General features: G+C 61.5%; 1 protein-coding gene and 1 long non-coding RNA gene across 6 annotated transcripts; one reads left to right on the top strand and one right to left on the bottom strand.

Moving 5' to 3' along the window:
- Positions 1 to 544: 544 nt before the first annotated feature.
- PSEN2 (presenilin 2) lies at positions 545 to 22877 on the bottom strand. Of its 5 annotated transcripts, none has more exons than XM_047841083.1 (13): positions 22790 to 22877; positions 16905 to 16987; positions 16342 to 16377; positions 11654 to 11814; positions 9790 to 10004; positions 8911 to 9103; positions 8025 to 8092; positions 6903 to 7123; positions 6164 to 6262; positions 3761 to 3844; positions 3317 to 3418; positions 2501 to 2619; positions 545 to 1201 (listed from the first exon to the last, which is right to left on the bottom strand). In XM_047841083.1, exons 4-13 carry the CDS (start codon positions 11792 to 11794, stop codon positions 1046 to 1048), a joined length of 1398 nt encoding a protein of 465 aa, XP_047697039.1. In that variant the 5' UTR covers positions 11795 to 11814; positions 16342 to 16377; positions 16905 to 16987; positions 22790 to 22877; the 3' UTR covers positions 545 to 1045. The 5 variants fall into 5 exon arrangements, with proteins under 5 accessions (XP_047697039.1, XP_047697044.1, XP_047697040.1 ...); XM_047841088.1 differs by having other exon boundaries at positions 8911 to 9052; XM_047841084.1 differs by lacking the exon at positions 22790 to 22877 and adding an exon at positions 17494 to 18389.
- Positions 18380 to 21625, top strand: LOC125155627 (uncharacterized). Its single transcript, XR_007148290.1, has 3 exons — positions 18380 to 18963; positions 19960 to 20045; positions 21304 to 21625. It is a non-coding gene; the product is annotated as an uncharacterized LOC125155627 (long non-coding RNA).
- Positions 22878 to 24119: the final 1242 nt, after the last annotated feature.

Below are 24119 nucleotides of genomic sequence, written 5' to 3'. Positions count from 1 at the left end.
CGAGGACACGGGGCCGCGGTCAGGACAGCACCCACAGGCCTATGTTTGCTCAGCTGCCCCAGGGCTCAGGCCGGCCGGAAGCTTCGCTGAGATTCTCTCTGTGGCCCGGGATGATATGGAGGGGAAAGGGAGACGCCGGCCAGTCCACTCTCCCCTCACGGCACCCCGAGGTGGCCGCAGAAGGGACGACAACGAGGTGGCCGCAGAAGGGACGACAGCGGGGCTCTCGAGTGCGGCCCCAGGGCACGCTGGTTCATCCAGGCACCGCACTGCTGGTCTTGGTGACAAGACAGCGGGGCCAGAGGGGGGTCTGCCCAGGGCCAGCAGCCCCGCACACGTCCGAGCTGCGGGCCGTCGGGCGCCCCTCGCCCCACACACCCCAGCTGAGCAAGCTACCCGGAGAGATGACTGCACACGGGGCCGTTAGCCCCTCTCCTGGGTGCGTCCTCCCTCCGAGCCGGGAGCACACGTCCTCCCGCGAGCGGCCACAAGACGCGTGGGGTGGGAGGGCTCGGCGCTTAGAAACGGACCGAATCCAGCATTCCAACAGGATTCACTTATTTATTGATTTTGATATTAAGCCACTTCACAGCAGTAACTGCCGGAGCGAGAACAGGACCCGGCTTCTAAAGGTAATAAAATAACAATGACGTCACAGACAGAAGCACTGGGGACATTCCACGCAGGGCACGCTGGCTTCCTTCTGCGGCCACAGCGGGCAGGTGCTCAGCGCCATCCTGGCACGGACTCCTGGTCCCTTCCTTCGCCTTGGCCCGCGGAGCACCCCGGGCTGTGGTGCCGGGCCAGGTGGCCTCGCTGCACCGTCCTCGGTCCCTCAGTTGGTGAGCCGTGCTCCGGCGACCAAACAACTAGCGCCAAAAAGCTGCTTCTTCCTCTTCGCCAAGTAAACACGACACTCCCTTCTCTTTCTTTCTCGTCAAGGAAAGAAAAGTCTCAGAGACATATGGCACTAGACCGGGACACTACGCGGGGGCACCCGTCACGACCCGCCCAGGGCCGCCAGCCCGCGGCACCTGGCCCGCCGTCAGATGTAGAGCTGATGCGAGGCCAAGGTGTCCATGAAAGGGCGCACCAGGTTGTCCGTGGAGAAGTAAAAGATGAGGCCGAAGGTGATGGAGATGGGGAGGGCGGGAAGCGCCTTCTTGAACACGGCCAGCAGCAGGAGGGTCAGACACAGACCCTGTGGGACACGGAGGGGAGGGGAGGGGAGGGGAGGTGGTGACCGCCGGTGCGGACGCGGGGCGGAGGTGGGGGTGGTTAGCGACGTCGGGCCCCCTGCCCAGAGCTCAGCACTGGTGTGGGGCCCGCCAGACGACAGCCCGACCCCCCCTCTTCCCGGGTCCTCTCGATGGCTCACCCCCGTGTCACACCCTGCCTGAGCCCGACTCCCAGAGCGGCCCTGCTCTACCAGACTCCAGCTACGGCGGTGACACGTGTGACCAGTGACAGAGGCCTCCCCTGGGGGACGTCTATTTATAAAAAACCAGATGAGGGGCACCTGGGTGGCTCCGTCGGGTTAAGCGCCTGACTCTTGATTTCGGCTCAGGTCCTGATTTCACAGTGGGTGAGACGGAGCCCTGCATCGGGCTGTGCGCGGACAGCGCGCCAGCCTGCTCGGGATTCTCTCTCTCCCTCTCTCTCTCCGCCCCTCCCCCAATCTCCTTCTCTCTCAAGATAAATTTAAAAAAAAAATTCTAAAAAAAAAAAAGAGAACTGGACGAGCTCCATTGAAACGCCAGCGAGGGTCTCAGCAGCTGGCACCAAAGGGGCACCAAAGAAGCCACATGACCCACGGCCTCAGAGGTGGGTGCCCATCCTCCCCCGCCCCTGCCCACGTGGGCTGTGGTCCAGGGAGGGGCGGGGCTTAGGGTCAGACAGTTCCGAGGTGGAGAAGCGTGGGGGTCCACTACCCCCCCCACCCCCCCAACACACGCTGGACAGACAGAACTCCTCCACCTCACTGTGCCCAGTGACCACCCCCTTCACCGGGGCAGAGCTCGGGTATGCGCCACTCAGAGCCTCCGCCGCTCAGAGCTGTGGTCTCTCAGGACCTGTCCCCCAGTATGGGTATCTGGCCACGTTAAGGAACTCTAGGGACCCACAAGCTTCTGGGGTTCAGAGCACCCCATGGTGTCTGGGGGGCGTGGAGGGCATCAGAGACCAGAGCTCAAGTCACAGCCTGCCCCTCCCCCCCAGCTCTGTGTCGACGGGCGCGGCCCGCAACTTCTTCCCAGTTCCGAGAACCTCAGCTCATCACCCCACCTCGCAGGCGTCGTGAGACCGCACGAGGCTGGCCAAGCCCCTGGCACCACCGCGTGCCTGGTCGGTAACGCGGGAGCCCCTCAGCCAGGCCTCCCCTGCTCGGAGCCTCCCGTAAGCCCTGCCCGGCCCCGCGTCGTCACTCCGCCCCTGCAAGGGACTCGGCACCTGAAAATCCCCCTGGGACCAGGGCCCCCCACGAAGTCCCCGGGCCACTCACAATGAGGATGGCCACAAAGCACGCCAGCGTCGTGTTCCAGTCGCCGCTGCCCGTGGCCGCCGCCTTGCCCACCAGCACGCTGTAGAAGATGAAGTCCCCCAGGCCGAGCTTCACGCCCCCTGTGCGGGGAAGACAGAGCGAGCCGGTCAGTGTCGGGAGCCCCAGACGGCAGATGTCAGCTCACAGCCCAGCCCCTCCGCCGGATCCGGGGGCCCCGGGGGGCCCCAGTCCTGGCTGTCCCAGAACAGCAGCAGCCGGCAGGAAACGGGGCCCTCGGACGGGCTGACCTGCCGTCTGGGCTGTGAAAAAGCTGGCATTTCTGACAATTCAGGGAAGTGGCCCTCAGCTGAGTAAAAAAGAGCAAATATAACGTGCCGTGGGGGGCCGGCGGGAGGCCATAGGATTTAGGGCTGAGTTTAAGTTACACGTTTTTGTACGAAATCCCACCACCTTCGAGGACGCGTACGATGTCCAGAGCTCGTCGGGCGAGCCTTCCCCTTAAAAACAGAGGAGCATGGCTGCTAATTAACTGACCGACAGTGAACGCGAGCTCGCACATCGGCCGGTGCACTTGTTAACAGGGTGAGCGTTCACCGCGGATGATAAAACCGTCTGACGAACGCGCCTGCTGCCTCCTCTCCTCTCTCTCCCTCCTCCCGGCCACGGGGGCTCCCTCCTCCAGCTGTCACTGCCGCTGCCGTCTCCGATATAAAAGGGGGCTTCTCCCCACCACCCTCCCCTGCCTCCGGGGAGCCCGTCTCCACCCCCCGCCCGCACCCTGAGCCCACGCGGACCACCCAGGCACAGATGACTTACTTTCCTCCTCTTCCTCCAGGTCGTCCCCGGGGTAACCAGGCAGCGGGGGCTCAAAGACTTCGGGGTACGAGGGCTCCCCAAAACTGTCATAGGAGTCTTCCTCTGGGGATCCGAGAACGTGACCGTCATTGCGCGAGGCAGGTGCGCGGGAGAGAGACAAAAGTCCGGTCAGAGGGATCTGGGATCTGTGGGGAACCGGCCTGAGCCCGGGGCTCCCCTGCCCTCACCCCACTGGCCGGGCCAGCCCAGCCCTGAATGGAGAGGAACCTTCCGGCACACGCCCAAGGGAAGGGAAGGAGGCCAACGGGCTGAGGCACAGGCTGTAAGTCCCACCTGCTCCGTCCAGGAGGGGACTTTCCCCTCCTGCCCCCCACCCAGGGTTGGGGGGTCGGGTGCAGGGCAGCAGGCCCCAGCGAGGAGAGGCTGCCAGCCTGCGACACTCACCCATCTCTGGGTCGTAGGGCAGCTGAAGGGCTCCCTGGGAGGAGGGGTCCAGCTTGGCCATGCCCACCGTCCACACCATGGCGGCTGGGGAAGGAGACGAGGGGTGGGGGGTGCCTCAGGTGCTGCCGACTACAGCTGCCCCCGGGCTGGGGAGGCAGCGTCCCCAGGAGGCCCGCGTGGGACCCCCTCTTCCAGCCGGTACTGGCTTCCACCCCTTGTGAAGAGGCCGCTGGGGGAGGGGCCTGGACACAGCCACAGCCTTTCCTGGTCTTTTGGCGTGTGTGTGTGTGTGTGTGTGTGTGTGTGCGTGTGTCTCCTCACGAAACCGATGACAAGGTCAGCAGGGAACAAACAGTCCGGGGAACCAGCGGTGTTTCCGTCTCATGGTGGCAAAACACGCGTCACGCACACGGTACCCGCATCACCTCCGTTAACTGGACGCTTCCTTAGAGGGAGGGGTGTTCATGGCCCGAGCTGTTCCTCTGCCGGCACTCTCTGTACCTCGAGCACCCCCGTGTCCCCCATTTCCCTGTTCTAGTTCTAGGAATCTGGCTCCTCCAGATGGATCACGGCGGGGGGGGGGGGGGGGTGGTCACAGAATAGTTTCCTTTTTGTGACGGGCTGAATTCACTGGGCGCAGAGTCCTCAAGGATCATCCACGTGGCAGGTGTGAGAATCCCCTTCCTTTCAGGGGGCCGAACAGTAATCCGCGGTAGGGCGCCCCTCACCAGTCCTCCACATCTGTACGCGCGCACACCTCGCCGGCCGGCATCTGTGCGCGCGCACACCTCGTGCACCTGCATCTGTACGTGCACACCTCGTGCACCCGCATCTGTACGTGCGCACACCTTGCCCCGCCCACATCCGTACGTGCGCACCACGCCTCCTCCACCCACCCGACCCCTCGGCTAGCGGGCAGACGTCTGCTCGAGACCCTGCTTGTGCTCCCTGTGGCGTAAGTCCAGGGCGGGATCACTGGATTGGGGGGGGGGGGGGGGGGGCGGGAGGACTGCCTGTGTGCTCTCTCCCTCTCTGGCCGGGTTCACTCTCCCCGTGTGAACTCAAGTCCCACGAGTCCTTCCCCGTATGGCCTACCTAGCCATGAGCATGCCTTACCGGGAACATTCTCCATGGGGGGGGGGGGGGGGGGGGGGCCGCCGTCTCCTCCCCCGACGTGGCAGCCCCCGGCCCTTTCAAGGTTCAGATCCACAGCACTCTCACCACCCACACCGCGGCCACTGCAAACCTGCCTCCAAGATATCTCCAGACTCCACCCGCGCCTCACCGCCTCTCCCGCTGCCCTGGGGCCGGCGCCTGCCCTCTCTCCTGGGGGGGTCATTCTGTCCCAGACCCGGCTCCACTTCCGCCCCTGACCCCATGCCTTCTGTTCTCCCTTCCCGCCACCAGTGCGATCCCACTAAAATGTAACGTCAGGTGGGTCTGAAACCTTCCAGGGGCCCACTCGGGAGGAAAAGCCATGTCCCCACCGTGGCCTGCGGGGCCCAGCACATCTGGCCCTGCCCCCTTCTGCCCCCGCTGGCTCTGCTCCCAGCACCCCGGGCCTTCGCCTGGCGTTCTGTCCCCGGGTTTTCCCGAGGTAGGTCTCTGGTCAAATGTCACCTTGTGACAGAGGCTTCTTTGACCACCTTCTGCAAGACAGCACCCCCACTACCCTGAAGTGCTCAGGTCCCCCACCGAGTCATCTTTCCACCGAGCGCTCACCTCCTGACGTATCATCGCCTGCTTAGCTGCGGCCTCCCCTCCGGGAACGTGTGCCCCCAGAGCGCGGAGGCGGCGAACGCACGTCAGGGCACCGCCTCAGCCTTCTCACACATGGTCTCTGCTCCTCCCAAGAGCGGGCCTAGAACGTGTTTTCACGCTGGGGACCACCTGCCCTGGCTCCCACCACAAGCTCCGTCCTGCCTTCGAGATCCTGCCCTGGCACTCGGCAGCCAGTCTGTAAAGTGTTCCTTCCCCACGAGGCCAGGGCACCACAAAGCGGGGACCCGACACACATCTGCTGAATCCATATAAACACCCAGATCCCTACCTGGCGGCCAGACGCGCACACTCCCGTGTCCCTTCCCTTCAGAGACTTTAACAGCCACGGAGCTGTCGAGGGAGCCCAGTGAAAAGCAAGTGCACCCTGTACCCCAGACCCCCGCCCTCAAGAGCCCCTCTCCAAAGTACCCTCTCAGGGGGTGCCTGGGGGGCGCAGTCGGTTAAGCATCCAACTTCGGCTCAGGTCATCATCTTGTGGTTCGTGAGTTCGAGACCCGCGTTGGGCTCTGTGCTAACAGCCGGAGCCTGGAGCCTGCTTCGGATTCTGTGTCTCCCTCTCTGCCCCTCCCCTGCCCACACGCTGTCGCTCTCTCTCTATCTCTCTCAACAATAAATACTCACAGGAGTATATCAGGGCAGGGAATATGGGCTCGTTTCTCTCCTGGGCCGTTTCCACCAGCATTCTCAGTGGCCCTTTGGGGCACAGCACAGCCACGAGATCTGGGAGAACAAAGACAGCCGGGACGTGTTACAAGTGACATTTATTCCCAAGCAGCCCCAGAGAGGAGCCGGCCTGCTAACACCGGGGCACAGGCGAGGCTCGGAGCATGTCCTGCGCGCCAGCTCCCAGCCCCCGGTTTCCAGCCATAACCCCGAGAGTCTGTGCTGGCTGAAGCCCAGAACGGGGTCTCAACGGGCAGACTGCAAACGAGGAATCGCCGTGTGGCTCGGGGACCCCGATGGCCGGCTTGCCATCCGACTTCCCTGAGCCTCGGATTCCTCACCCTCAGATGGAAGTCACGGCACCGGGCACAGAATTACACCGACGCTTGTTACACGGCAGCTAACGCTTTGGGTGCTCAGCATTTACAGGGTCCCGTGGCCGATCCCACAGCCAAGGACGTAGTAGCAAACCGCTTCCAGGGTGTCGCGAGCGCTCACCGGATGCGCGATTATCAGTGGCCACGTCAAGCGCCCACGTCTCACGAAGACGAACCTCTCGGAGGGGAGACCACCCACCCAGCTTTCTTCGGGGAGGGGGGCACCTTTCAGCACCTGCCGCTCGCGTGCACCAGTGAGGGGGACTCGACCCGGACGCAGCCCCCGCCCGCAGCCTCGAGGCCCGCCTGAGCCCGCCTACCGTACACAGAGATGGCACCCAGGATGACCCACGCGGACCACTCCGGAAGGTACTTGATGAACACCAGGGCCATGAGGGCGCTGATCATGATGAGGTAGGCCTGCTGCAGGACCAGGGGGCCCTTCCAGTGGATACACACCATGCCCACCGCCCCGAAGTTCCAGACCGTCAGGAACAGCGTGGGGTAGTCCATGGCCACGTTGTAGGTCTTGAGCACCTCCCTGCGCGACCAAGGGCCAGCCCGTGGGGCGGGGAACTCGGTGGAGACACCACACCCAACCGGACTCAGTTCGACACTCCCGGCTCCTCAACCATGAAGTCCCAGCCCGGGTTTTTCCAACCTCTGGCTTCACTCGCCAATCTCCCCTTCCCCGTTTCTGTGAGCCCCACAACCACCCACTTGAAGTATTTTCCGGAACGAGGTGGGGAACGTATACCAACGTCTCATCCTTGGACTGGCTCCCGTAAACGTGTGCCGGCACAGCCTGGAGGACCCCGTGCCCAGGAAAAAGGTCCTTGGCAGAGGGTTTTCCCCTGTCCCTCCAGTCCCTTTGGGCCCCTGGGTCAGGCTGAGAGCCCAAATCGAGGGCAAGAGAGCACATCACTTTTCCCACGAACAAGGAAGCACCCAGGCCTGGCCCAAAGTGGAGAATGTAAACTTTAAGGGATGTATATCCCTCTTGGGTTCACAGAATTCATCCTCCGTGCTCATTTGTTTTAAATCAGCAACCGGGGGCGCCTGGATGGTTCAGTGGGCCGAGCGTCTGACTCTTGATTTCAGCTCAGGTCCTGATCCCAGGTCGTGGGCTTGAGCCCCTTTTGGAGCCTGCTTAAGATTCTCTCTCTGCCTCTCTCTCTGCCCCTGCCCCTGCCCCCTGCTCACTCACGTTCTTTCTCTCTCTCTCTCTCTCTCTCGAATAAATCTAAATCATCCATCAGGAACCAGGTAGGGATGGAGAGGCTTGCCGAGAGCGCCACTGGCGCATGTCGAGGCCGTGGGAGGAGGGGTGGGAGGCCTGGCTGTAGGAGCGGTGACACGGGCGAGCGAGAGTCTGGAGCCTGCTGGGCACCCCTCCCCGCCCTGGTCCTCGAGGAGCCTGCTGCCCGCTGGGGGGCACTCACCCGAGGTAGATGTAGGTGAAGAGGAAAAGCAGCATCAGCGAGGACATGATCAGCCAGCCGTGTATAAACTAGACAACAGAAACGGACAGAATGACCACGGGCCCCCAGCTTCTCGGGACCGACCCCCAAGCCTCCGAATCTTCGTTAGGCCCCTCTGGGACTACGCTGGAAGGCACCGGGTGGCCGTGTGACAGACCGAGGGGGCAAAGAAATTCACGGAGTTCTCTCAAGGTCACCCGGCAGGTGGATGGGGTGAAAAATCCCTCAGGTCCAAGCAGCCAGACCCCTGTTCCCTCACTGAGAGACAGGACGTGCTGGACAACTGTCACCTATAGGCGTGGCCCTAGGCTCCGGGGAGGCAGCCAGCGGGGTTCCCGACCATGGCGAGGGCCGTCAGCCGATAAACATATAAATGTATTGACAGGTAGTCACAAGGGCTACGGAAAAGAAAACGGCAGGACAAAGGGACAGGAGACTCCCTGGGACGATGCCTGTGCGATGGGGCCAGGGTGGCCTCCACTGGGGCCTCTGCTCGTCCGCTACCCCCTGGGCCCCGGCTGCAGCCACAGGGCGCGCCTGTCAGCACGACCCCTGCACACCCAGCCCAGGGGGAAACGGGAAGGGCAAATAAACCTGCCGGGGAGGCGAGGGGCGGGGTGAAGGGAGCCTAAAACAGAACATCTCGCTTCTCCCAACACCGCGGGGAGGGACCCGGGCAGGTGGGATTCTGAGTCCGAGCAAAGGAGGGTGACGGCGGGCAGGCAGTGCGGGGAGGGGCGAAAACCGGCTTCTGCTCTGCAGCGGGCCACGCCGCCGGCCACAGGCGGCTCCGCGAGCGGTGCGGGGCCGGCGGGCAGGACGGGGCGGCCGCAGGCCGGGCACTCACCTTGTAGCAGCGGTATTTGTAGAGCACGACCAAGAAGATGGTCATGGCCACAATGACACTGATCATGATGAGGGTGTTGAGCACGGAGTTGAGGAGGCGCTGGCCCACGGAGGGCGTGTCCTCGGTGAATGGTGTGTAGATGCTGAGGGAGACGGCGGGCTGCAGACTCTGCTCCCTGCCTGCTCCATAGGGCCTGCCCACGAGCCACCCAACCTCAGCCTGGTGCCCGAGACCCAGGGGGCAAGGAAGGGGCCCCCCCAGGCCTCCCCCTCCCCCAGACCCACCCCGCGGCCCCTCCCCCAGACGCCTCCTCCCCACCGCCCAGGGCTCCTCCCCCTCCCCAGGTGCTCTCCCCCCCCCCCCCAGGCTCCCCCTCCCCGAGCCCTCCCCACTCCTGTTGGCCAGGGCACCCGCAAACACCCACCCCAGCCCAGGGCTCACTGGCCGCTTCCCCCACCCCACCTGACACAGGCCAGCAGCTGCACTGGGGAGGCCCTCCGCCGGCCCCTCGCCCTGGCCCTGTCCACCCGGGGCTGCCCACTGAGGGCCCCACCTGCTCTGGGGCCCCAGCCTGCCACCCCCGACCACCCTGGGGGGGGGGGAGGCCTTCCCCCTCTGCTCCTCTCTTTGAAAAAACCAACCCAAAATGAAAGGTAAGTTCCCGAACTAAAAACAGTAACAAGGTTTGAAGGAGGCAGTCGGCAACCCCAGAGGAGCGGGTGACCCCCGGAGGAGTGGTGACCCCCAGAGGAGCGGGTGACGAGCAGAGGCGGGCCTCTCGCTGCCGCCCCTCTGTGCTCTTTTGACTGCAATGATCGAAACCTCCCTCGAGGGGCTGCAGGTGCCGTGAACCCGACCCCCCCCTGTTCCCCGACTTACAGCTGTCCGTTCTTCTCCGTGTAGAAGCGCACGGACTTGATGGTGGCCACCACCACGATCATGCACAGCGTCACCGGCACGAACAGCATGATCACGTGCTTCGCCCCGTATTTCAGGGTCAGCTCCTCCTCCAGGCCTGACGGCTGCCCGGGGACCCCCCCGCAGACGTAGTGGTCAGGGTCCTCGTCAAAGTCGTCCTCGCTATCCTGGCCTCTCTGTGGAAAGCCGCGGGGTGAGGGCCACGGGATGCCCCAGCGCTGGCCTGCCGACGTAGCGCACGGGCGTCTTGTGACAGGAAGCCAGGAGTTTTAATGCTGCCTCGCGGAGGTTAAGTAAGGACCAGCTAGATGCAGGAGTGGGGCTGCGCTTTTGAAAGGTTTACGAGGACATCTAGGGAAGACCTGGGGCCAGCACTCACCACCAAAAACGCGGGAAAGGGGCCACAGCAGCCACAGAAGAGGGCGGGCTGCAGGCCCAGGACGCGTGGCTAGTGGACCCGGAGCACGTCTAAGCATCGCCACCCCCCCCTCAGTCCAGGGACTCAGATGCCACTCTGTTCTTGTCCAGTGGCCATACTGACTCGGGAGGCCGGCCAGGTGACAGAGGAGGAAGAAATGAAACGTTCCCGGTGGATAAACCACAGTCTAGAACCGTCAGTGCACGTGGGGACTCTCTTTGATGGTAAGACACTGGGAATTTGCAGAGGAGGAACTTACTCTGGACTCCTGCCACCCCACCCCCACCCCACCCCCCACCCCCGCGGGCGGGCACGATGCCCGCAGACGCTGGGCCGAGCCCCTGCAAGAATTTCTATTTGGAAACCGTGCGGATTCAGGGTCATCTGTGGCCTTGCTCGTTGATTAGCCGCCAAAGACAAAACCAAGGGAAACAAAAATTCAAAATGACTATGGTTTCAGTATCAGCTCTTTGCGGAGAGAATTCCAAGCCAGGCGCTCAGCTGAGAAGAAACGGAAAAGCCTAGACGAACGGGCAGGGAGACAACTAAAATGCACGAAAGCCCCGGGAGACAAGGTGAAGGGGCCGTTAGGGTGGCCCCGCGGTGGCCTTGAGCTGGCAGAGCTCAGAGGAGGGAAAAAAGGATCTTTGACTTCGGCAGCGGGTCTGAGGCTGGCTGGAAGGGGAAATCCTGCATTTTAAACACTGTAAGGGGCAAAATGGAGAAGGGGTTTCGGGCAAATTCAGATGTCGTTTTGCCCTGATGGGGAGGGAGGTGGTGAGGTTGGGAGGCTCTCCCCCAGAACACGCCCCCCCCCATGATGTTATAATCTCCTGCCCCATGGGCTGCAGACGACATCAGAGCATCTGTGCCCCCCCCCCCAACGCACACAAATTCACACGTTGGACCCTAAACCCCAATGTGATAGCACTTGGAGGAGGACCTTTGGGAGGTGACCAGGTGACTTCATCCCAATGGGATGAGGGCCCTTATAAAGCCCCGCCCAGAGCTCCCCAGCACCCCCTCCCCCCATTGCTGGATTTGCCAGCACCTGAGCTCGCACTTCCCAGCCCCCTGAACAGTGAGGAAGACGTTGCTGTTGTTGATAAGCCCCCATTCTATGATACCCCGGCCCCTACCCTCCACAGTGCCTCCTGCCCCCCTCTGCCTGTGCTAAGGAAGGGGAGCCTGCGCTGCTGGGACCGGGGGGGGCGGGGGGGGCCAGAACCATGCAGCCCAAGGCAGACTGTGGGCCCCGAGGCCGACCAGGGCCCACCGTGTGACCGTGTGACCAATCCCCGCCTACACGGTCCCCGCCCTCCCACGTCGGGGCGCGTGGGTTCCAGCCTCGAGGTCCAGGAACCCGGGGGCTGGGTTTGAGGCCTGTGGTCACCAGCGATTACCTACCCACTGGTCGGCACCCTCTCCATCCTCCAAGCCCTGCCTGTCCTCCGGGCAGCAGCGTGGCGGGGGGCTCTCGGCCGACATCAGGGACGCCCTCTCGTCACACACTTCCTCCTCGCTGTCAGAGGCCATGAACGTGAGCATGGCCCTGCCTCGGGAAGCGCCTGCAAAACGGAGCACAGGGGGCCTCGCTCCAGCTTCCTGCAGGGCCAAGGCAGCAGAGGGCTGGGGGTGTGGCCTGAGGACCGGACGCGGGTCCTGCCTGACAACCGCCCAGGACATGTGTGTCCAGTGGCTTCCCAGGGGCCGCCTGCGTGGCTGGCACAGACCCTCGGGGGAACGGCCCGAGGAGATCCAGGCCACGGGTGAAACACCCCACGACAAAAGTCAAGGCCACTCCAAACCGCACGCTCGTTCGTCCGATCAACAAACATCCACTGAGCACCGACATTGTGACATCAACCATAAGCCTGCTGGGCTCCGCGGACGTGAAGATGAACAAGAAACACTACCGTCATCCAAAAACAAAACAAACAAACCAACTCGGGGCTCGGCCAGTGGAGCGTCTGACCCTTGATTTCGGCTCAGGTCATGATCTCAGTTTCCTGGTTTGGAGCCCCACCTCGGGCCCGGAGCCGACAGTGTGCAGCCTGCTTGGGATTCTCCCTCCTCCTCTCTCTTGGCCCTCCCCTGCTTGTGCTCTCGCTCTCTCTCAAAATAAATAAGCTTTAAGAAACATTACTGGAAAAAAAAAAAAAAAAAAAAGACCAACCATCATCCAACGTGACCGGTTACATAACCTAAGTGTTCACCAAGAGGTACAGAAACCCAAAGGAGGGAGTCAACCTCAGAGATCAGGAACGTCTTCTAAAGAGGCCACCAGCCCAGACGGAGACAGAATGTTCCAGGTGGGAGGAAGGGCAGACGGCGCGAAGAAGGAACGTGCCAGTCAGGGCCGTGGAGGTGTGAGGGCCTCCTGTGCCACGTGAGGGGGTGTCCGGCCCCCCGGAAGACAACGGCGGGAGGTGGACAGACGCTGACTCACGGGCAGCGGGGTGGATGCCCGTGAGGGGACCGGACCCGAGAGGGCTGGGAGGACGCCAGTCAGCACTGGATGTGGGGGAGAAACACAGGACAGAGTCCAAGATGGCAGCCAGGCAGGGAGCCCCGGGCAGGGGACAAGCCCATCTCAGGGAAAGACAGAGTCTGGTCCAGGAACCAGTTGAAAAGGGTCAGGGAGGGGCATCTGGGGGCTCAGCCGGTTAAGTGCCCGACTTCGGCCCAGGTCACAATCTCGCGGTCCGTGGGTTCGAGCCCCGCGTCGGGCTCTGTGCTGACAGCTCAGAGCCTGGAGCCCGCTTCGGATTCTGTGTCTCCCTCTCTCTCTGCCCCTCCCCTGTTCACACTCTGTGTTTCTCTCTCTCTCAAAAATAAATAAACATTAAAAAAAGGGGGAGGGTCTGGGGTGCAGGGGAGCCGCAAGACCACGCGGGATGGGCATGTGCGTGTGTACGTGTGTGTGTGTGTGTCTGAGAGAGAGGAAGTACAGCTGAGGGCAGGACCTCAGGGAAGGCCAGCCCGGAGAGTCTACACAGCAGGGATGCCTGCCCCCACCTCACTGTGCTGTCCCCGGCCGGAGTGTCCTTACAGCAGCAGGACGGGAAGCCAGCGCGGCAGAAGGGCCTAGAAGGGCGTCAGACAACCCCTGGTGGACCAGGCTGTCCCTGCCTCCCCCTGGGCAGGCCTGCTCTCCCACCGACGCCCCCAGAGGCCGTGGGAACGCTGAGAGTGCACGCGACCGTGCGGTTGCCCCCGGAATGTGTGATTTCCAAACAAAGCAGGTGCCTTCTTCTGTCTCTGCCCTATTTGAAGCTGGCGACGGGGGGCCCGTGGCCCAGGTGACTCCTGAGGGGACCCCACCTCCGTCCCCCACCTGCGGGCACAAGGCAGAGCCCACACCCCTCCCGGGCCAGCCTCCCGAGGCTTCACGATGAGCCAGCTCCCCTGACCCAGGGCAGACAGACAAAGACCATGTGACTTCACTCACAAGCAGACTTTAAGAGACAGAACAATCGAACATACAAAGAAACCGGCCTTAAACCCGGAGCCCGACAGGGGGGTTGCTGGGGGGAGGGGCGAACAGGTGAAGGGGAGTAAGGGACAGTGGACGGGAGGCACACTGAGACACGTACGGAATTGTCGAATCGCCACAGTATACACCCGGGGCTGATGTTACACCGCCCTTCCATTATTCTTCCATAAAAAAGAAAAACAAAAGCTCTGGCAGCAGAGGAACAGAAGCGCCAGAACAGGGAGGGGCGAGCTTCTACAGTCAAGATCAAGATCGAGATCGAGATCGGGAGGGGTTGCCCCCCTCCCATGGAGGGGCAAGGGCTGAGGCCAGCGGGGAGGGGCCAGCCAAGGCTTCTGGGCAGAAGCAGGTGTCCACGGTGAGCTTTACGAAAGCAGTGTGCCAGCAGCACCCTCGGGAGGCGGGGGGCTCCTCCCGCTTCGCTGCAAGCCCCCCCCTCCCCGGCACCAGCCTCAGCTCAGGGTCACAGGAGGGCGACTAGACCCGGGCACCAGCCCCGTCTGGGGGAGGGACACGGCTCAGCAGCCCCAGCACGCTGCAGGGCCTGGGAAGTTTCAGGCTTCGTTCCTTCAGGTGTGGTGACGAAAGACACCGTCTGGTACAGGTCTGGGGGGTAGGGGGCACCTCAAAGTCCTCCCCCTGCGAGTCTCGGTGTCCAAATCCTGAACAGCAGTTTGGACCCGGCAGCTGTCATCACCCATGGCAGCAGCCGTGAGTTCAGTCTCACGCAGGGAGGGGCACCCGAGACGAGAGCTGGTGGCATCTTCCCAGGCTAGATCATGACACCCCGTCCGGAGCAGGGCCGCGGGTGGGATGGGCACGACACGGCATTTCCCGGCAGTCACTTCTAGGGATGTGAGTTAGCAACACAGTCTCCCTCCTCTTCCTCCCAGGCCCCCCGGGGTGCCTGTGACTGGTCTGAGCAGGGGCTGGAGGGACAGACCTAGGGTCCCCACATGCAGAGCATCACAGAAGGCAGGGGGCAATCTCAGCCTTGAGAACCACAGCAGCCGCAGCATCGTGGGGGCGGGAGGAGGGGAAATGTACAGAGAACAGAGACGCTTCTTCAAAGGAGAAGGGGAGTTGCTTGGGGAGGGTGAGGACAGAGAGGCGGGGACCAAGTCCTGGGGTGCCTGGGGGCTCAGTCGGTTAAGCGTCTGACTCTAGATTTCAGCTCAGGTCGTGATCTCACAGTTCATGGGTTTGAACCCCGCATCGGGCTCTGCGCTGACAGTGTGTAACCTGCTTAGGGTCCTCTTTCTCTCTCTCTGCCCCTGTCCTGTGCTATCTCAAAATAAGCATTAAGGGGCGCCTGGGTGGCGCAGTCGGTTAAGCATCCGACTTCAGCCAGGTCACGATCTCGCGGTCCGTGAGTTCGAGCCCCGCGTCGGGCTCTGGGCTGATGGCTCGGAGCCTGGAGCCTGTTTCCGATTCTGTGTCTCCCTCTCTCTCTGCCCCTCCCCCGTTCATGCTCTGTCTCTCTCTGTCCCCAAAAAAATAAACGTTGAAAAAAAAAATTTAAAAAAAAAAAAAGCATTAAAAAAAAAGATCCTTCCAATTTCCATTTCTTCAGCCAGTGGCCAGCAGCTGGCAAGACACTCCCCAGAGAGCATTTCTGCCCCAGTGTTGCCCTGCTGTCGAGCAGGGGGCGCTCACAGGCTGTCAGAGCTAATTCAGGTGTGGCACCCTCACTGGAAAGCAAATGCTCCCTGGGCAGATTCCTCCCTTATCCGGCTCTTTAAATGGCTCTTTAAATTCCTCCCAAGCCTTCCCTGAAGCCGGGCCCAAGACCCCCAGGAGCGCAGGCCCTGAGGGGCTCCCTCGGCTGTCAGAGCAGGGGGGGTCTATCTAATCACAACCTTCTGGGCCTGGTGGCCGGGGATCACAGGTGAGGTGCCTCTCAGAGCCCTCAACACCTGACAGAGGACGCAGGACTCGGGAAGGTGCTGCTTCTCAAAGTGGCCCAGGCCACCTGGGGCAGGGGTGGGGGGACACTGAGCACAATGACCGGGGAGCCGGGCACTGCTGTTCGTCCCCATTTCACAGTTGAGGAAACAGGGTCTAAGACGTGAGAGGTTCAAAGTCACCCTGAACCCAGCAGTCAGGGTCTGCACTCTGAACACCGTGCTAGACCACTTTACTGGAGGTGCGGATCCCCAGCTCCGTTCCGACCAAAGGTCCGGGGGTCTGCACTTTGAGACGGTCGCTGGGTGACCGTAGGCTGCAGTCAGACCTTCCCTGGGGCTGCCGGGCCCTGGAACCCAAGCCCAGCTGCCCCCGGGCCCCCAGCGCAGGGATCCAGTCCACCTCTCTGTCCCTGTCCCCTGGCGCGGCTCAGTCGGGAGTGAAAGAAGGAACAATGCCTTCTCCTGAAAACCGTCTGACCAGAGGGCGGCTGGGGAAGCAGAGGGACAGCCACTCGCGGGACCAGGAAAGCGGCAGGGGGAGAAGGCAGTTCCCAGCGGAGAAAGTGCCCAAGCATTTGCCCACCGGGGACAAGAACGGGGAAAAAGTGGCCTCAAAACACGTCCAGCACCGCCAACGGGACCGGCCTTTCTGAAGGCAGTAGAGATCGAAAGCTTTAAAAAAACATCCATACCTTTTGGTCCTGAAATGCCACTTCTCAGAATTTGTCCTAAGAAAATAATAAAAGATTTCCATAAAGACCTGTTTGCTGTGGATGTTTCTCACCGTAAAAACGCTGACATGCCAGAAACGCTGTCCTGTGACATGTCCATCTGGTGAGGTTTATCCCACGACTGCTTCAAAAGTCACTCCAGAGAACAGTTCACAACAGGAAACAACGCGACAGGAAACCCCAGGTAATAGACACGAAACTTCATACACAACCGTCTGAATTTTCTCAGAAAACGAACGTATTTGAAGGACTGGCCAGATACAGCACGAGCCACCAAACGCGGTTACCTCTGGATGCGGAGACCGTGGGTCGCTCCGCGTTTTCCCACACCTCTTACACACATGGATCGTCTGTGGTTTTATTTAAGCCCTTAATTTTTCAGTGGGAAATACCAAATAGCAACACCAAGGCGGACTTCCTTCCCGTCTGCGCTCTCCTGCGTCCCCTCGCTGGACTGGGGCATGGGGCGGGGGGCAGGTGGACCCCGGGGTCACTGTCCTCCTTCTCGGAGCCCCCCTTTTTACCTGGCTCCTGGAGAACACAGCAGCTGGGAGACACTCCTCCGGTTTCTCAGTCGGAACCGAAGCCTGATGCAACTCTGAAATCCCTGGAGGGAAAATCACCATCACCACCCAAATGTACGCGGTTCAACAACCTTTATACTCGGTATTTGTGCACATCAGAGCGCCGGTGACGTCAAAAACAACCGGCCTGGGAGGCTGACTCCAGCAGGCGGGGGTGGGGCCGATCGGCTCTCCCGCTGGTGGCAGAGTCCTACCAGCCACATAGCAACCAGCCCTCCGCGCCGGAGGAGGGGGCCGAGGAAGGCGCAGAGGGCGGACGGGAGGCGGGGGCAGCCCTTCCCAGGGACGGAGCCGCCGGAGGATACAAAACCCACACGCCCCGGAGGAGCCACCGAAGCCACCGCTTCCGCCCATTAATAGCTGAACGGGATCGAAAAGCTGAATTAGCCAAACCAGGGGAGTCTGACCCAGAGACTTCCCCCAACGTGCCTGTGTCAGCAGCTCCTGCGATTATCGAGGAAACCGGGAAACCCGGTGACCCAGCTTCCTCGACCTTCTTTCCATCGCAGAGACATGCGAAGGCTCTGACCTTAAAACGGGAGGCCAGGGGAGCTCAGTAGGAAAGAAGACTGTAAAACGCCATCGTAAACACCAGTGCCTCGCTGGAGAAAGAAAGGAGTAGAGCACTGCTCCCGAAGCAGATGGGGGCCGACTGCGTCTACCGCTGACGCGGCTGCGGAGACAGGTCAGGGTCCTGGTACCTGCCGTCTTTCTGCAGGAGGCCTAACCGGCCGAGGAGCCCTCTCCTTCAGAGAGGGTGGCGCGGGTCTAAACGGACCACTTTCTGTGGTCACGAGGCTGCCTCCCAGCACTCCCACGACTGCCCGGAGGCTCTCGCGTCTTCCCTTATACCAGGGCAGGGTTTATCAGGGAGAGAAAAATCCCTTAGAAGCCCCCACACCTTCCCTGCCTGCCTGTCCCCGCTGGCCCTGGGCAACTGACCAGGTATTTGACCCTGGCTGACCGTCATCCATCTGTCCATCCACCCCAGCCCTTACCGTGACGCACGTCACTTGCCGGAAGGTTCTCCCAACACCGGGAGGCAGCCTCGGCCAGCGTCCCGTAGGGACTCAGATCAGAGGCCGCAGGGGACCCTGACGGGGCCTCCTGAACCTCGACCCAGGCTCTGTTATTTACCTCTGCCTGCCCTTTTCTGCCCAGAACTGTCTAGGCCCCATGAAGCTTTCTCTTGTGTCGTGAAGCAGCCTGGGAAGGGGGCAGTTTGGGGAAAGGGGTAGAGGTCTGGCCCTAACATGCCACCTTTGAGTAAGACCCAGGAAAAAAAAGGTTATGTTTTAAACAAGCAGCGGCAATCTGATCACCCAGCTGTGGGATGTGAACCGCACGCTCCCTGGCCGCGCAGCCTCAGACAACTTAACGTCACACGGCCGTCCCCTCTTCTGGAACAAACAGAACAGGCACACCTCGGGAGAGTGACGTGGAAAAGTAGAGATAATGTGTGAGGTGACTGGCACAGAGCAGGTGTTCGGCCAATAGCCGTTACAATGAAGATGAAAAGGCGGGGCACAGATAGAGCAAGAGGGGACAGGGAAGCTGCTGACACCCCCGCCCCCCCACCCCGCGGAAAGCTACGGATGTGCTAAACCACCAGGCAAAAGGGTCGTCACCAAGGTCACCCTTCACCCAGGCCCCAGGGAGACACCGTTTCCACCTAGCCCCAGCCCCGGGCACTCTGACAACATGAGCAACTTGTCAAAGGACAGGGCATGTCCACGGGACCGATGCCAGAGCTGGCAAGGACCTTAAAGGCCATCCGGTCAGTGCCCTATTTTGTACTCAGGAAACTGAAACCCAGAGGGACAAAAGGCACGGCTGAAGTGCCATGACCAGAGCCACAGCGGCAATTCGGGTCTCGGGCCGGCCGACCCGAAGTACTCTGAGGCCCGCACACTCGGGGCGTGGCCGAGAGCTGCGGTCACACAGGCGGCCAGCACAGCACCCCACGTGGGCTCTCTGGGGGCACCCCCATACTTAAAAGGTACGTGCCTTTGCCACGGGCAGGTGTGTGTCTTTACCACCCAGCTTCTCCGAAACACCGGCGAGAGGTCACAAATGCCTCCTGGTCACTGACTCACTCAGTCCCTCTCCTGCCCCCAACCCCACAACACCAGCCTGGAGGCCTCCTCTGCTACTGGGGCTCCTCCGCATGGTGGAGGAGGGCGGGGAGGGGGGCCGGGGGTGGGGGACTCCCATGTGGGCGTGGCCTGGGGGGCAGGAGCCAGAACACTGCTTCCAGGGGTCAATTCAAAAGGGAAAGTGAGAGGGGCTCCTGGCTGGCTTAGTTGGCTAAGCATCCGACTCTTGATCTCAGCTCAGGTCATGATCTCACGGTGCGTGGGTTCGAGCCCCGCGTCGGGCTCTGTGCTGACAGCCGGAGCCTGGAGCCCGCTTCCGATTCTGTCTCTCCCCTCTCTCTCTCAAAAATAAATGAGTACATATTTCAAAAAAGGGAAAGTGAGAAAGCGCCCTGCAGCACCAGTGAATTAACCAGCGACACTCACGTGCTCTGTGTGCCTCAAACCTGATTTACCAAGAATACTCCTGAGGCGAAAATTCTGGAGACCTGACGTTAACAGGAAAAACAGAATACAAACCTTCAACTCCAGCTTCCTGCCTCTGATGCTTTAATAAACGAACACATGGGCGTGCGTGGAGTGCTGTGAGGAAAGGCATTTGACAGCGGTGATCTCTGGGCTGAGAGCTGATGGGTGACTCTTTAAAAAATATTTCCTGAATTTTCTAGAGCAAACGCGTGTTCCTTTCATCTCTACCAAGTCAAGACTTTTCTGGTTAAGGTACAGCAGAAAAGTCAGTGCCCTTTCCAATTTTCTTCCTGTGCTCCAGAAGACCCCATTTTTGGCAAAGACGAGCCAGCCTCCTGGCGTCCCAGGCACTGAAGACGCAGGACAAAAATGATCTCCTCCCTGATGTCTGGTCTTTCCCGAAGAGTGACTGGAACTTTCTCTTTCCCCAGACTTTACCACGGCAGCCTCGCCATCCCCAGGCCTGGAGGCCGATGCTGATTACCCTGAAGCCCATGCCCGATCGGACCAGCTCAAGGTGAGGAGAACTTTCCAGGCCCTGGCCAGAGACAGCCTGTGCCAGCCTTGGAGCCCTGACATTCCTTCCCTCAACCCTCCCCCAGCCACCGGAGTCTGGGAACAGGTGGAAATACTTGCAGAAACACGGGTTGTCCTGCCAGTCGCCAACTAAACAGTGTCCAAAAGTCAGAGCAACAGCTGAGAACGAGCCAACGATGTCTTCCGTAGAAACACGCATGTGACCCCGCCCCCCCCTCCCCCCGCATGCACACTGCTTGGGTCTCTTTAAACAAATTATTTTTTTTCTTTTGCTCTGTCAGGTAGTTACTAATAGAGAGCACAAAAAAAAGTCCTGGGCAGTTGGGGCGCCCGGGCGGCTCAGTCGGTTGAGCGTCTCACTCTTGGTTTTGGCTCAGGTCATGATCTCACGGGTCACGGGTTCAAGCCCTGCATCAGGCTCCACGCTGACAGCTCAGAGCCTGCTTGGGATTCTGTCTCTCCCTCTCCCTCCGCCCCTCCCCCCACTCTCTCTCTTCTCTAATACAATAGATTTTTGAAAATAAAAAAAGAAACGGGCACCTGGGTGGCTCAGTCGGTTAAGTGTCCAACCTCGGCTCAGGTCATGATTTCGGGGCTCGTGAGTTTGAGCCCCGCATCGGGCTCTGTGCTGACAGCTCGGAGCCTGGCACCTGCTTCCGTTCTGGGTCTCTCTCTCTGCCCCCTCCCTGCTCACTCTGTCTTCCTCAAAAATAAAATAAACATTAAAAAATAATAGTAATAAAAATAGAAAAAAGAAATGCCCTGGGCAATAGTGCAGGAATACGGGGGCAGGGGGCGCATGTGGGAACCTCCTGTGCAAAAACTCGAGAGTTAAAGACTGGAGAGTTAAAGCTGGGTTCAAATCCCGGTGCTCAAATCCCAGGTGGCTTAACTCCCTGAACCTGTTTCCCGTTCTCTAGAGGGTAATAGCGACATCAGTGTGATCGGAGGTGTAAAGAGGTCTGTGGTAACCACTGTCCCCAAAGGGCTTTTTCTCATATATGACAAACCCACAAAGTAAGACATGTTATGTCACGATCATCATGGGTAACTCAGAGGCCAAGGTAGGGGGAGTCTTTCATTTGGCAGACCCCCCCCCCCCCCACCGGGTGTGCAGTGGGGCTGTGAACAGCCATCGGGGAGCTGAGGGGAGGGGTGACAGGCATGGTGACCGGCACCAGGCCTGTGAGTGGCAGCCTGCGGCCGGGCTCTTTCTTATCCCGCTCCTTCTCAAACAGATAGGATCCGGGTGTCCGTCTCCCGTGCACGCAGCGAGTAAGACTACTGACTTAGTGCACACCCACTTCCACGGCAAGCCTCCAGAATTTTCCCTGGAAACCTGAAACAACGTCTATCCCACTCTGCAAAAACGCTCCACCAAAGCCCCACCCCGGTCCAGCCCCTGACCTAAAGGTGCCCTCACCCACCTGAGGAATGAACCTGGACAGCCAGCCCGCCAGCTCTGAGCTGGCGCCAGGATCCACCCCCCTGCCGCTTCACCAGCAGGTCCCAGGACACACAGCTGTTGACACACCTCCCTGCTCCCACCAGGCCACCTTCACACCGGGGGAAACCTGAGCCTCCCACACCTGAAGCAGCTTATCCAGAGCCTTTAATTACTGCTGAAGGTCCTGGCGGCCAGCACTGGAGGCTCAGGCGACTACAGAACGGACATCAAGGGCGTGGGTACCAGAAGCCCGGGTCTGTCCGGAGCGGGGACAGGCTGGGAAGCCCAGGCTGCGGATTCTGAGCCAGGCTGGCTCTGCAATTGCTGTGGATGGGGTGCTATCTCCATGCGTAAATGGGGGGGGGGGGGGGGGGTGCTGTCGGCCCACCGACCAACGGTTCACACCTTAGAAAGGGGACACCCATTAATTCAATACACAGGGGCCCTTCATCCAGCTGTCAAAGGGCTGAGGCCCGGTGCCAGGGCTGGACAGCAGAGCGAGACGCCAGACAACGGGTTCTAAGCCTGGCTCTGCGCTATCCTACCTGGGTGGCCTTGGGCAGTCACGTTAGCTGTGTGGGCTGAGTTTTTTCATCGATAAAATTGGGGGCGGGGACTAGCCTCTGTGTCAGGCTCCTTCAGCTTCAAAAGCTTGATTCTGGGAGTCTTCCCAGGGCTGTAAGAGCCTGATAAAAACAGCCAAGCACCCCCGCACCGAGGACCCCGATCGCGGTTCCAGGCCCCACCTGCGGTCGGTTCCTCCCCCGGGCGGGAAGACCCTCGCCTCCCCCTGCCCCGTGACGCAGAGCTCGGGGCCCGGTGCCGCAGGCCCACCGGACCGGGCGCCAAGGCGGTCCGAGCGCGGGGACAACGCCGGGCCCGCGCCTCCCAGACCCACGTGCGCTGCTCCTTTAAATGCCAGACCCTTCGGCACCCCGCGCCGCGCCCACCCCCAGCGGCCGGGGCGGCGCACGCAGCCCGGCGCAGGCCGAGGCCTGGGGGCCGCTCCCCGCGCTCCGCCCACCCCCGAGGTCCCGGCCGGGCCCCGCCGCCGCTCCCCTGCGCGGTCCCCTCTGCGCTCCCGCGCCGGCCGCAGAGGCCGGACCCGGCGCGCGCACGGACCGCGAGCAGCTCAGCCGGGGCAGGGGCGGCCGCGACCCGCCGCGGCGAGGAGCGTGCGGGAGTCAGCGCCCGGTCTGCGGGTGGAGGCTGCACCCGGGCCGTCCGCTCGGCGCGAGACCCGGCCCGGCCCGCGCGCCCCAGCCCCGCCCGCTCACCTGCTCGGCCGCGGCGCTCCGGCGCTGTTTACGCGGCTGGCCGAGCGCCCGTCGGCCCGGGCCCTGGCGCCGGCGCAGACTCCGCCCCCAGCCCGCTCCCAGCCCCCCCTGGCTCCGCCCCCGGTTCCTCCCCGGCTCCGGGCCGCCCCCCAGCGCCGGCCCCGGCCCCGCCCCCGGCCCGGCCCCGGCCCCGCCTCCACCCCGGACTCTGGCTCCGCCCCCGGCTCCGGCCCGGGCCTCTGCTCGCCCCCCTGGGCCGCCCCCGTTTCCTCCCCGGCTCCGGCTCCGCCCCCGGCTCCGGCCGGGGCCCTGGCTCGCCCCGCCCCCGGGCCCGCCCTCTCCCCCCCCCCCCACGCGGAGCCTGGAGCGCAGGAGGCGGAGGTGGGGTTCTCGGGGCGCGCGCCGGGGGCCGGCCTGCCGGGGTGGCGCCGTGGGGATGCCGAGGTATAACCTGGCATAGGACAGGGCGCTGACCTTAGGAGTGACGGGAAGACCTGTGATCTCACAGGGGTCTGGCAGCTCTGCGGGGACCTTAGCTCATTTGCTCGAGGGGTATCTTTCCTTGTGGTGTTAGGTCCCCGCATCTCCTCCTTCCGCCCTCCCAACCCCCGCCCCGGCATTACTCACAATAAGGGAGCACTAGTGGCCTGGGGTGAGCCAACATCCTGAGAATTTTCCTGCTCTGTTTTCTAGAGCCTCAGAGCCACCAGGAGCTCTAGACAAAATTGTTGGGGGATGATACGGCTACCGATGACCCGAGAATTGGCCTAAGAATTCTGGATTTGGGGGTCCACAGGGTGAGCTGAGATTGTCCATACCGTGACATTTCTGAGTGGCTTCCTTTTTTTTAATGTTTATTTATTTAGCTCGAGGGGGGAGGAGCAGAGAGGGAGGGAGAGAACCCCAAAATGGCTCCATCCCACAACCATGGCATCATGACTTGAACCAAAATCAAGAGTCCTGCCACTCAACCCACTGAGCCACCCAGGCACCCCTCATTTTTGTAAGTTAGGGTAAAACTCGCATAGCATTACATTAACCTTTTTAAAGTGTACAACTGGGGGGGGGGGGCGCCTGGGTGGCTCAGTTGGTTAAGCCTCTGACTCTTGATCTGGCTCAGGTCATGATGTCATGGTGGGATCCAATCCCAAATACCACTCCATGCTCAGCATGAGATTCTCTCTCTCTCTGCCCCTCTCCCCTGCTTATGCACTCTCTCAAATAGAAAAATAATAATAATAAAATAAAAATAAATAAGTTTAAAGTGTACAACGGCATTTAGTACATTCACAGTGTTGTGAAATCCCAGCCACCTCCTAGTTCCAAAATC

This window comes from Prionailurus viverrinus, chromosome F1 (assembly GCF_022837055.1).
Source record: "Prionailurus viverrinus isolate Anna chromosome F1, UM_Priviv_1.0, whole genome shotgun sequence".
In the NCBI taxonomy this organism is placed as follows: Eukaryota; Metazoa; Chordata; class Mammalia; order Carnivora; family Felidae; genus Prionailurus; species Prionailurus viverrinus.
Note: the sequence above shows the minus strand (reverse complement) of the source record. Positions and strands in the feature narration are given on the sequence as shown.